This window comes from Pleurodeles waltl, unplaced genomic scaffold (genome assembly GCF_031143425.1).
Source record: "Pleurodeles waltl isolate 20211129_DDA unplaced genomic scaffold, aPleWal1.hap1.20221129 scaffold_74, whole genome shotgun sequence".
Lineage (NCBI taxonomy): Eukaryota > Metazoa > Chordata > Amphibia > Caudata > Salamandridae > Pleurodeles > Pleurodeles waltl.
Genome location: NW_027150395.1, coordinates 1026157 through 1037765, shown reverse-complemented (window position 1 = coordinate 1037765; position 11609 = coordinate 1026157). Strand labels below are relative to the sequence as shown.

General features: G+C 46.4%; 1 protein-coding gene across 5 annotated transcripts; it reads right to left on the bottom strand.

Annotated features, from left to right (window-relative positions):
- Window positions 1–4178: 4178 nt before the first annotated feature.
- LOC138281250 (uncharacterized) lies at window positions 4179–9085 on the bottom strand. Of its 5 annotated transcripts, XR_011200892.1 has the most exons (3): window positions 8040–9085; window positions 6505–6607; window positions 4179–5978 (listed from the first exon to the last, which is right to left on the bottom strand). XR_011200892.1 is itself a non-coding variant. In XM_069219571.1 (2 exons), the coding sequence occupies exons 1-2, from the start codon at window positions 7635–7637 to the stop codon at window positions 5867–5869; spliced, it is 1245 nt and encodes a 414-aa protein (XP_069075672.1). In that variant the 5' UTR covers window positions 7638–7881; the 3' UTR covers window positions 4179–5866. The 5 variants fall into 5 exon arrangements, 1 of the variants encoding a protein (XP_069075672.1); XR_011200894.1 differs by lacking the exon at window positions 6505–6607 and having other exon boundaries at window positions 8035–9085; XR_011200893.1 differs by lacking the exon at window positions 6505–6607.
- Between the last annotated feature and the right edge of the window lie 2524 nt (window positions 9086–11609).

Here is an 11609-nt window from a genome sequence, read left to right as displayed (position 1 = left end):
CCTGAGTGACTCTCTGAACTTTACAGGCCCTCTCAAGTGCAGTAAACCACTTGTTGATGTCATCCCCCTCCTTGTAAGAGGGAACAATTTTATGCAAGTTTCTAGAGTCAAATGTGTTTTCTCTGACATTGCAACTTCTAAAACTGCTATTGCTGCTGCCACCATGGGAGCTCACCCCAACCCCTGTCTTTTCCTTTCCTCAACTAGGGATTCCCTATCTAAGGCCAACTGTTGCTGTTGTACCCTCAGTCTGGCTTCCTCCAGCCTCAGCTTTCTGAGTTCCCTGTCTACGGTGTTGTCCTCACAGTTGGATGTGTGGGACACTTCTGAGACAGAGGTGACATGGGAATGAGCAGAGGCTGATCTTTCTCTAACTTATGTAACCCTAGTGACTTGGCCTCTGGTGTGAAGGGTGCCCTGCCTGTGTGTGACCCCTTCCCACTACCAGCTAGACTAGGAGGTTTGTTAGTGGAAAGATCTGAGGAAGGACCCTCCCCTGGACCTTTAGGACTCTCTACTGATTCTACCTGGTTAGAATCCCCCTCAACCTCCCCCTCTGGTTCTACATGGCTATCAGAATGCTCCTGATCATCTTGCAAGAGGAGATTTAGAAGGAAATCCTTATTGGGGTTCTTCCCAATCCCTAACCTTCTTTCTAAGCTCAGACTTTTAAAGTTAACATTCTCACAAGTTGTCTTGATACCCCTAGGGGTGGCCTCGATAGAAGACATAGGCCCTTATGATGAACATGGCGGTAATCACTGCTCCCCCGGCGTTAGCGGTAACTACCGCCAACAGGCTGGTGGTCCGGACCGCCAAATAATGAAGCACAAGAGAAACAGCGAGTGGGAAATCCACACACCGCCAGCATTGGAGTGCTGACAACGACAGAAGAGACTGCCCACAGGCCGACGGAAAGGCCCCTCCCACCCAAAAAATAATGAAGCACAAGACCGCTGTCAGTCCCGGGGCGGGAACCACCGCAATGCAAAGTATGGCGTAAATGAACTAAATAAAAGCAAACATTCACTCTAGGCACACACACCACGCCGAAGCAGACATAGAGAGGGCAGCAGGGCTGACTGGGTCAGGGAATGAGGCGCCTGGCGCGAAAGAGACACCCATCCTTCTGGGTGAGTGGGCATGGGCAATTGGGTGGGGAGCAACTGGGAGGGCAGTGATGGCATGGGGGTGGTGGAAGATGACAGAGAATGGGTGGGCCGACTGGGGTCAGTCACCACCAGGGAGCTCCCATCAGAGGAGGTATCAGAGTCACTACCGCCAGTGGTAGTTGCCTCCCCCGTGGTACTCCCCTCACCCTCCAACCCACTGGTCCCCTTGGTGTTGGTTGATTCCGCCTCCTTGGAACTGTGGGCCGCTGCATCCCCACTCGCCGGTGCCACTGCTCCCTCGCCAGATGATGCTGATGTGCACAAAGAACACAAGAGCACTGGGGTAGAGAGACAAAACATAAGAGAAATCTGCAAATACCTGAATGGATGGACAAACTTGGTGCACACACACTCCCATCCAGCTCACAAACCTACACACAGCACCTACAACTATAGTCATGACTATGCCCCTGACTAGTGGCCACTACCCCAGCATAAAACTCATTTCCCACATGATACACAGACCTGATGAACTGTTAGACCTGCCCCTAATGATTTCCGTGCCCATGGGGGAAAGACTGCTGGAATACACCTGTCGGAGTGCCTGGAACTAGACAGCATACATACTACAGCACCCAAACACATCCATTAAAGTGGTATGAAACAGTGTTTGTACTCACCCCTTGTGGCTGCTGTGCTGCCTTCTAGCGCCCATTCAAATCCGGATATGCCACCACCAGAATGTGGTACATTAGGGGAGTCAGGGTCCGACGGGCACCCCTTCCTCGTTGGGAGGCCATCCCCAGCTGGGCTTCGCAGGTCTTCCTGGCCCAGTGCCGTAGGTCCTCCCACCGCTTCCTGCAGTGGGTGCTCTGCCAGTTATAGATCCCCAGGGTCCGCACCTCTCTGGCGATGGCCTGCCAGAGTCCCCTCTTGTGATGGGCGCTGACCTGTATGGGACACACAGAAAAGAAAAACACAGGTCAGGATATGGCCATTTGATTCAGCTGACAATATGTCCCCTATGGGAAGGACACTTCAAAGGATCATTTCACCACCTCACTCACAGTACTTGCCACACAATCTACGTCTGTGCAGTTACGTATCGACCCCACATGCATACAGGCATCCCCCACCATCACGTACATCCACGCAAGGCAACCGCCTACTCACCTGCTTCTCTGGTCACCCAAATAACTTGGCATACAGGGGTCGGACCCCGACCACCAGCTTTTCCAGCTCCTCCATGGTGAAGGCCAGGGCCCTTTCCCCTGTGACTCGTGCCTTTGGAGTATCCAGAGTCAGCACCAGCAGCACACTCAGCCGGCGGCGGTCATGATAGGCTCAGGTTCCCCAATGACAACCATGTAAACCAATGAATGGGTGCACGGTGGTGAACACCGCCTTACGCCATGACAACTACAGCCAGCGGAATCAGGTCAGGAGGCTGCCATTTTGCTAGCACCACGTACATATTTCCTGGTCAAGGGCCCCATTCAGGGCCTTCAGATCGCAGCCCTTTGCTGCCTGCCCACATGAGTGTCTGTTCCTCACATCAGTCCAGAGGTATCACTTCATACATGTTCCAAAGGTTGTACAACATTCATCGCTTGTGTGTGTAACCAACGTATTGTACAGCACTTATTCATGCACAACATGTTTTGCATGTGTCTGTGTGTCCCTCATATGTGTTCTTTCCTCCTCCTAGGTACAGACCCTTGTGCGGCGAGGGAGAGCCCCATCTGTGAACCAACCTCTTGTTGATTTGGAAACCATTGTTACCTACAGACTCAATCGTGCAACAATCAATGACCTATGTGCTTTACTGGATTCTGTACTGAGGCAATCCCTACTGAATTGCAAGTGCTCTCTGTACTCCATTTCTTGGCTAAGGGCTCATTTCAGGTGACAGTGGGCATGGGTGCAGGATTTGTACAACACTTGCAGACATATGTCAAGTTTCCCCAAAGGGCTGAACTCCCTGCCATCAAGCCTTAATTCTATGCCTATGCTAACATTCCCCATGTGATAGGTGCCATCGATGGCACCCACATAGCTCTCATCCCCCTAAGAGTGAATGAAAAGGTGTACAGGAACAGGAAGAACTTCCACTCAATGAATATACAATTGGTGTGTACTGCTGACCAGTACATTTCACATGTAAATGCCATGTTTCCAGGATCAGTTCATGATTCATTTGTCCTGAGGAACAGCAGTGTGCCACACATGATGGAACAACTACAAGGGGACAGACAATGGCTCATAGATTAGTGTGCATGACACTGGATCAGTACATAGCTGACAGCCAGGCTGTATGCAAGTAATGACAGTTTGTTACAGTACTGTTTCAACCACTTTTTCAGGTGATTCTGGCTACCCCAACTTGCAATGGCTCCTGAAATCAGTGTGAAATCCCAGGACAGATGCAGAGAGGAATTACAATAAGGCCAATGGACGTACAGGGAGGGTTATTGACCGTACTATAGGTCTCCTAAAGGCTAGATTTCATTGCCTCTATCCCCCTGGGGGATCACTGTGCTATGGCCCTGAGAAGGTGTGTAGAATAGTGGTGGCCTGCTGCATGCTGCACAAAGTGGCTGTGAGAAGAGCTATCCCCCTACTAGAGGAGGAGGGTGCTGTACATCTAGACCTGCTACTTCTGAGAGGGGATCAGAGTGATGGTGATGATGTAGAGTGGCAAGATGTCCACTCCAGGAACCAGCCGATCCAACCATACTTCCAGTGACTATGAGGTACTGTTCACTGATGATGTTGTCTGCACTGCATAATGTTTGTCTGACTCATTTGTTGGGGATGTGGGGTCTGTAGTCTTGACACTGTTACCTGAAGAACAAGGTGACATGTGCCATGGAAAGAAACATGGTGTACAATTTGGTTTATTCCAGACGATGTTGTGTGTGTGGTATCATTCCTGCAATAAAGGTATGATTATGGAATTGACTAGCAGATGCATTCGCAATTACAATTGAATCTACATAATGACAGGGTGTAGTGCTTTCCTCTTATTTAGTTTCTAAGCACTAACATAACACAACAGAAATGCACTTCTGAGGTCAAAGAAGACTTTTATTGTTATTTTATTCTTCCCCAACCACAATGTTTATGAATGAATGACGAATTAGTAGCTTTCAAGTCCGCGTTAATCAAACAAAATATATCAGTTTGCAATATACACAGCAGGTTATATTTATAAGATATTGAATGCAAAGCAAAACAAATACTTCACCGTGTAGGAACTATTTACAGCTACATCTTTCTAAGGTCTGCAAGCTGAGACCCCTGTCATCCGCGAGAAAGAGTGTCATCTACCCACACGGGATGCTGGCAACTGGCGCCAAGCTCCAGCACGAGGTCCGGCAGATTCGAATCTGACTCTCTGCAGCCTGTTACATTCGTTACAAAGGTGTGCCCCCTCCTCTCAGACCTGGGAAACTGAGCAAGCCTTTTGGAGACTGGCCAGGTCTCCAAGACTACTCCTGTTCCCAAGCTCAAGGGAAGAGAAACAACGCCCATGTACTCTCTCTTATCAGGTCTAGTCTACTGTGAGAGCAAAACATCTTGGTTCTCTGGTGCAAAAACACAGCTTGGAAAAATACAGAACTCCACGTTAAAGGCAATGGGCAGCTAACCTAAATATCAAATGCAATGTCATGTTAAAGGCAATAGGCAGCTAACCTAAATATCAAATGCAATGTCTAGTGTCATGTCAAAGCCAATAGGCATCTAAGCTGAATACAAAATGCAATATATAATATCATGTCAAAGTCAATAGGCAGCGGAGCTGAATACAAAATGTAATATATGATATCATGTCAAAGTCAATAGGCAGCGGAGCTGAATGTAATATATGATATCATGTCAAAGCCAATAGGCAGCTGAGCTGAATATAAAATGCAATGTATAATATCATGTCAAAGCCAAAAGGCAGCGGAGCTGAATACAAAGTGTAATGTATAATATCATGTCAAAGCCAATAGGCAGTTAAGCTGAATACAAAATGTAATATATGATATCATGTCAAAGCCAATAGGAATGCAATGTCAAAGCCAATAGGCGGCTAGACTGGATACAGCATGTCAAAGCCAATAGGCAGAATACAGAATGTAATGGCTAATGCAATGTCAAAGCCCATAGGCGGCTAAACTGAATACAGAAAGCAATGGCTAATGCCATGTCAAAGCCAATAGGCGGCTCAACTGAACAAAACATACCATGTGCTACTGGTGAACATTGAGCAACTAATATGCGCAGTGGTGAAACACAAAGTCATTGGTCAAAACAAACTTTATCAAATGGCAGGACATTCCGCCCTTTGACCAATGAATTTTTGTTTCACATATCTCTTGTGTCAAACCAAAAACAAAAAACATCAGCACAACAAAAAAAAAAAACATTATCAGCAAATCAAATTTCAATGATCAAAGCAATCCCTGTAAAGCAATAGAAGTGAATTAACACATTGATTTCATAACCTTTCACATCAGATACATCTACATAGAAAAGACTGGGCAATTTTTTTTTCTGAATGAGTCTCTAATTCAACAGTGTTAGCAATTTGATGTGGCATGAGTTCTGCTCATGTAAAGGTGCACGGTCCACCTGAAAGGTTTTCTGGAAGGTAAGCAAAAGTCAGAGTTCCATACGAGAGGGGAAAAAAAAAAAAAACACAGCAAACAAGTTGAACTTGAACTGAAGGCGCAGTTTGCGCAAAATGGATCCATGGTGCTGGCACTTTACTCAGCCAGGTTCAGGTTGGGGATTCGGTCCCTTCCCCGACCCCACACGCACACACCGGAAGGGGGACCACACAGCACACTCAGGGACAGTGGCGAAACGTGGTAGGATCTGCAAAAGAAACAAGTATGACTTTTCTTGCAAATAACATTTTTCATTTAAACTGCACCCTTCCTCTTTCTTTCCCTGTTTTATAATCAGAAGGACGTTTTTGAGGCCCTTTGTTATATTTTCTGCAGGTTCTGGAGGGTCACTTGGGGCTTCAGCCCACACATCAGCACTGAGGTTTTTATCTGCTGCGCCACAGCTCCCCTTTTCTTGCACTGTCAGAAGGGCTGGGGCAGACTCATTCTTTACCAAACCTCCATTCACTGCATTTTTGTCAATTTGGGCCATTCTGTCTCCAATTTGTATGAATGAATCAGATTCTTTTCTAGGTATCAGCATAATTTCGATTTTTCCTTGGTAATTTGCAGCAATCACTCTCCCTAAAACCTGATCAATTTGCCATTTCTGTTCTGGTAACTTTCCTCTCCCCAACTGCTCTGTGACTGCTTGCATGACAGATTGCTTTTGTGCATGCTGCACAGTTTTTATCAAATCTAGGGGAATGTGCATCTCTCTCATCTCTGCCCACCTGTAAGTGGCCTTTTCACATTTCTGGGGCACCCACATAGCCATCCCCACTAAGGCAGAATTCTGGGTGAACACTTCTCTCTCTGCATTTTTCTCATTAACATCTGCAAGGTAATTGAACCAGTTAGGTACAAGCCATGTGGCTAAAACATTATCAAAGAACCAAAAATCAGCATAAAAATGACACATCTCACGTAGACACACATACGCTGTTCCTTCTACTGTGCCAGAAAGCAACATTTCAGTCAATGAATCATTAGTAAAACAAACATGCTTTATATCTTCAGTAGACACGAATTCAAATGGTGCACACAATTTCATTGATAATTCTTTTACCTGTGGTACTCTAGCCCTGTCTTGCAAGTACCAGATCCATTGTATGATTCTAGCTAGGGGCACTATTTTCTTCCCTTGTTCATGATTTAAATGTACATAAGTATTTCCTTCTTGCACTGCGCAGAAACCTAAAGTCTGCATTATTTCATTTGCCAAATCACACGCGCGCAGCTGCATATTATTTTTCACAGTGACCATGTACAAAAGTGTTAGGATTTCTCTCAAATGAGGGCTATTCTTTTTCCAAAAATCAAACAAGCTAATGAAACTCGGGGTGTCTTGCTCTAAAATCCTTCGTTTTACTTGTGCATTTTGCAACGTAACTCGTAAATCACATTCTGGTCTCTCGTCCCTGTTATCAGTTAAGGAATGCACTTTGGCTGCCAAAAACCCTGGCTCACACGGAAACTCAATGCAGCTCGGAGCTGTCTTAACCCCCTCATTACTGGAATGGGACAAGAAAGATTCTTCAAAAACAGCCCTTTTATAACTTTCCGTCTTATTTTGAATTATTGTATCCTGGCTAATTTGCTCACGTAAATTCCTATTTTCATGTTCCAACTTCCTACATTTCTCCTGCATTTCTCTGTAAGCAGATAAAGGTATCCAGACCTTTCTGTCATCATTACTTCCAAAACACACTTTTCCTACATATATACAACCGGAATTATTTCTCAAAACATTATCAGGCCTTTTAGCTACACATGCATTTTCTTCTGTAATTCCCCAAACAGAAAACAATTCACAGTTTTTCTTAGCACCATCAGGCAGTTCATCAACACATGTATTCTCAGACATGGTCTGCCGTGCTACTGTGATTCTCCAAACAGAAAACAATTTCTGTAATTCTCCAAACAACAAAAAACAATTACACTTTTAAAGTGTGCACTTAGAAATCTACTAACTCGTCAAACCCCTTCTTAATCACCTCTTAATGACCGACCCCACTTCTGGTACCAATTGTAGTGCTTTCCTCTTATTTAGTTTCTAAGCACTAACATAACACAACAGAAATGCACTTCTGAGGTCAAAGAAGACTTTTATTGTTATTTTATTCTTCCCCAACCACAATGTTTATGAATGAATGACGAATTAGTAGCTTTCAAGTCCGCGTTAATCAAACAAAATATATCAGTTTGCAATATACACAGCAGGTTATATTTATAAGATATTGAATGCAAAGCAAAACAAATACTTCACCGTGTAGGAACTATTTACAGCTACATCTTTCTAAGGTCTGCAAGCTGAGACCCCTGTCAGCCGCGAGAAAGAGTGTCATCTACCCACACGGGATGCTGGCAACTGGCGCCAAGCTCCAGCACGAGGTCCGGCAGATTCGAATCTGACTCTCTGCAGCCTGTTACATTCGTTACAAAGGTGTGCCCCCTCCTCTCAGACCTGGGAAACTGAGCAAGCCTTTTGGAGACTGGCCAGGTCTCCAAGACTACTCCTGTTCCCAAGCTCAAGGGAAGAGAAACAACGCCCATGTACTCTCTCTTATCAGGTCTAGTCTACTGTGAGAGCAAAACATCTTGGTTCTCTGGTGCAAAAACACAGCTTGGAAAAATACAGAACTCCACGTTAAAGGCAATGGGCAGCTAACCTAAATATCAAATGCAATGTCATGTTAAAGGCAATAGGCAGCTAACCTAAATATCAAATGCAATGTCTAGTGTCATGTCAAAGCCAATAGGCATCTAAGCTGAATACAAAATGCAATATATAATATCATGTCAAAGTCAATAGGCAGCGGAGCTGAATACAAAATGTAATATATGATATCATGTCAAAGTCAATAGGCAGCGGAGCTGAATGTAATATATGATATCATGTCAAAGCCAATAGGCAGCTGAGCTGAATATAAAATGCAATGTATAATATCATGTCAAAGCCAAAAGGCAGCGGAGCTGAATACAAAGTGTAATGTATAATATCATGTCAAAGCCAATAGGCAGTTAAGCTGAATACAAAATGTAATATATGATATCATGTCAAAGCCAATAGGAATGCAATGTCAAAGCCAATAGGCGGCTAGACTGGATACAGCATGTCAAAGCCAATAGGCAGAATACAGAATGTAATGGCTAATGCAATGTCAAAGCCCATAGGCGGCTAAACTGAATACAGAAAGCAATGGCTAATGCCATGTCAAAGCCAATAGGCGGCTCAACTGAACAAAACATACCATGTGCTACTGGTGAACATTGAGCAACTAATATGCGCAGTGGTGAAACACAAAATCATTGGTCAAAACAAACTTTATCAAATGGCAGGACACAGGGTACATACGAATTGGTGTAAATGTGTTTTATTTGGTGTCACAAATGCACTGGTACGCTGTACAGTGATAGGGAGTGGGCTAATGGTGGATTTCCATACTAGGTACATGGGCTCAGCGATTGGTAGCTGTGGGTATAGGTCCACATGTCCCTTGCAAGTTGTTAAGTTGCTATTGGCGGATGAGGATGGTAGCACAGTGGCACACTTGGGAGAAGAGTTCAGGTCAAAGTCACTTCCTTGTGGGGGCCTTGTCTTGACAGGTGTTCCAGTGCCATATCTGGGTCTCAGGGACCGTGTGAGTGTTTGGTGCTGGGCTGCACGGGTAGGGGTCCTGGTCTCTTGTGTGTTCTCTGCCAGTGCCACCAGTCCAGTTGCTGCTGCTGATGTAGAGGGCAGGTCTGTGTCTTGGGCAGTAGTAGGGGCTTCCAGGTTTGTGGGGGTCTCAGGCTGGGTTGGGTAGTGATGGTGCAGCACACCTGCAATAGTGGCCATGGTGGCATTGAGTTGTTTTCCCTGCTCCATGGTCTCTTGATGTTGGGCTATCTGCAGCATTTGACTCTGTTCCAGGGTGGGCAGGATCTGGCCCATCCTGTCTTGTGTATGGCGGTATTCTCCCAGGACCTCAAAGATCACCTCCCGGGCTGCAGCATCCATCCTTTGCCCCACTCCCCCGGGCCACTGATGCCCTCCCAATGGGACTAGCCCCCTGTGCCTGTGTCCCCTGCACAGGTCTGGCAGTCCCACTTGCACTGGGACCATCATCATACTGCCTGTTAGTAGGTGTTGATTCTGGCCTCTGTACTTGTGGTCCACCAGTCTGTGGCCTGGAGACCCTGGTTTGGGGTTGTTTTGGCAAAGCTTATGTTGGTGGCTGGGTGGTAGGGGTGTCAGTGGTATCCTGGGTGAGGCTGCTGGAGGGTGACAGTCCAGGACTATGTGACAGGCCAGGGTAATCCTCACTGTCCATACTTCCCTCTCCAGTCTCCTGAGTGGGGCCTCTGTCTCCAGGTGGGGCGCTGGCACTCCTTGGCCTTTCCGTCAGGGTGGCAAGGGTGGGGGTGCCTGTGGGGGGAATGGACATGTATGTTACATGTACTAATTTGAATTAGGATGCACAGCTCTGCCCTATTTTGTGCTGTTTATTCCCTGTCGGGCCATGCAACGACCTATTGTGGGGTTGTCCTAACATTTTGCATGGGATGTGGAGGTGCATTGTGGGTGCAGTGGTGCCATTGTGATTCCTTCCCGGGTTAGGTGGCTGTGCACAGGAGGGATGTTTGCCTGTTAGTGGGTTTGTGGGCATGCAGGGTGACTGGATGTAGTGATTGTGGCCTGGGTGGCGTAGCGGTCCTGGTGGTAGTTGGAGGGGTGGGGTGGTACATGCATTACAGGTGTTGTAGATATGAAGTAATGATAGATGACTTACCCGAGTCCAGTCCTCCAGTGAGTCCAGTGAGGCCCTCCGGGTGCAGGATAGCCAGTACCTTCTCTTCCCAGTCAGTGTAGTTGGGGGTGTAGGTGAGGGTCCTCACCCAGTCTTCTGGACCACAGTGTTGTGCCTGGATGCCATATACCTCACCTTCCCGCGTAGGTCGTTCCATCTCTTGCAGATGTCGTCCCTTGTGCGTGCATGGTTTCCCACTGCGTTGACCTTGTTTACTGTTGTCTGCTATAACTCCATCTTCCTGGTGATGGGTGTGTGCTGGACCTGTGACCCAAAAATTTGTGGCTCGACCTTCAGTATTTATTTCGTCCACCATTGTTCGTAGCTGAGAAGCAGGGGTGCTTAGGGGGTGCCATGGTGTGTGTTGTGGGTGGTGTGTTGTAGGATTATTGGTGAGAGTGCTGTTGTGTGGTTGGGTGTGTGACTTGTGTGCTGTTCCGTTCAGTGTCTGTGTGTTGTGCTGTCAATCTCAGTTGGCGATGCAAAGGACTGTGGGTTGTGTATGTGAGTGTTTTATAGTGTTGTGGATGTGTGTCAGGTGTGTGGGTTTCAAACTTGCCAATGTGTGCATTTCTTGCTGTTGGGTCCACTTGCTGGCCGTGGCGGTCTGTACCGCCAATGGTCGTTCGACATCCACTATCCACCGTGGTAATTTGTGCATCATTGTTTGGAGGGCGGGAGATTTGTCTGCTTGGCGGTGGTGGGGTGGGATGTGCACCCTTTCTGCCATCAAGGGGCCTGGCAGTGGCTGGAGGTAGCCTAATTTTTGGGAGCTTTCTGTTTTTGACATCATTTGTATGGCAGTGTACTGTTCACTGCCACCACGGCGGTCGGCGGTGTTTCCTGCCATGTTCATAATGACCACCATAGTGATAGAAAAAGGTAGAATGAAGTTTAGAAAAGAAGAAGACCTACTTTATCTAACTTTTTAGAAGTTTTTAAGTGAAAGTGAGACTGCTAGGTATACACAGATACAGCTCTGAGTATTAGAGTACACTTTCTTGTGGAAAGCACCAGTAACCGATTGATAAGGCAGATCAAAGTAC

What these genes read in the sequence shown, in the direction of transcription:
- LOC138281250 (XM_069219571.1), bottom strand. Translation starts at nt 7,637, where the DNA reads ATGTCTGAGAATACATGTGTTGATGAACTGCCTGATGGTGCTAAGAAA. An exon ending in TGTGAAAAGGCCACTTACAG is followed by an intron (nt 5,979 to 6,504) that starts GTGGGCAGAGAT and finishes TTTCTTTTGCAG; the next exon opens with ATCCTACCACGTTTCGCCAC.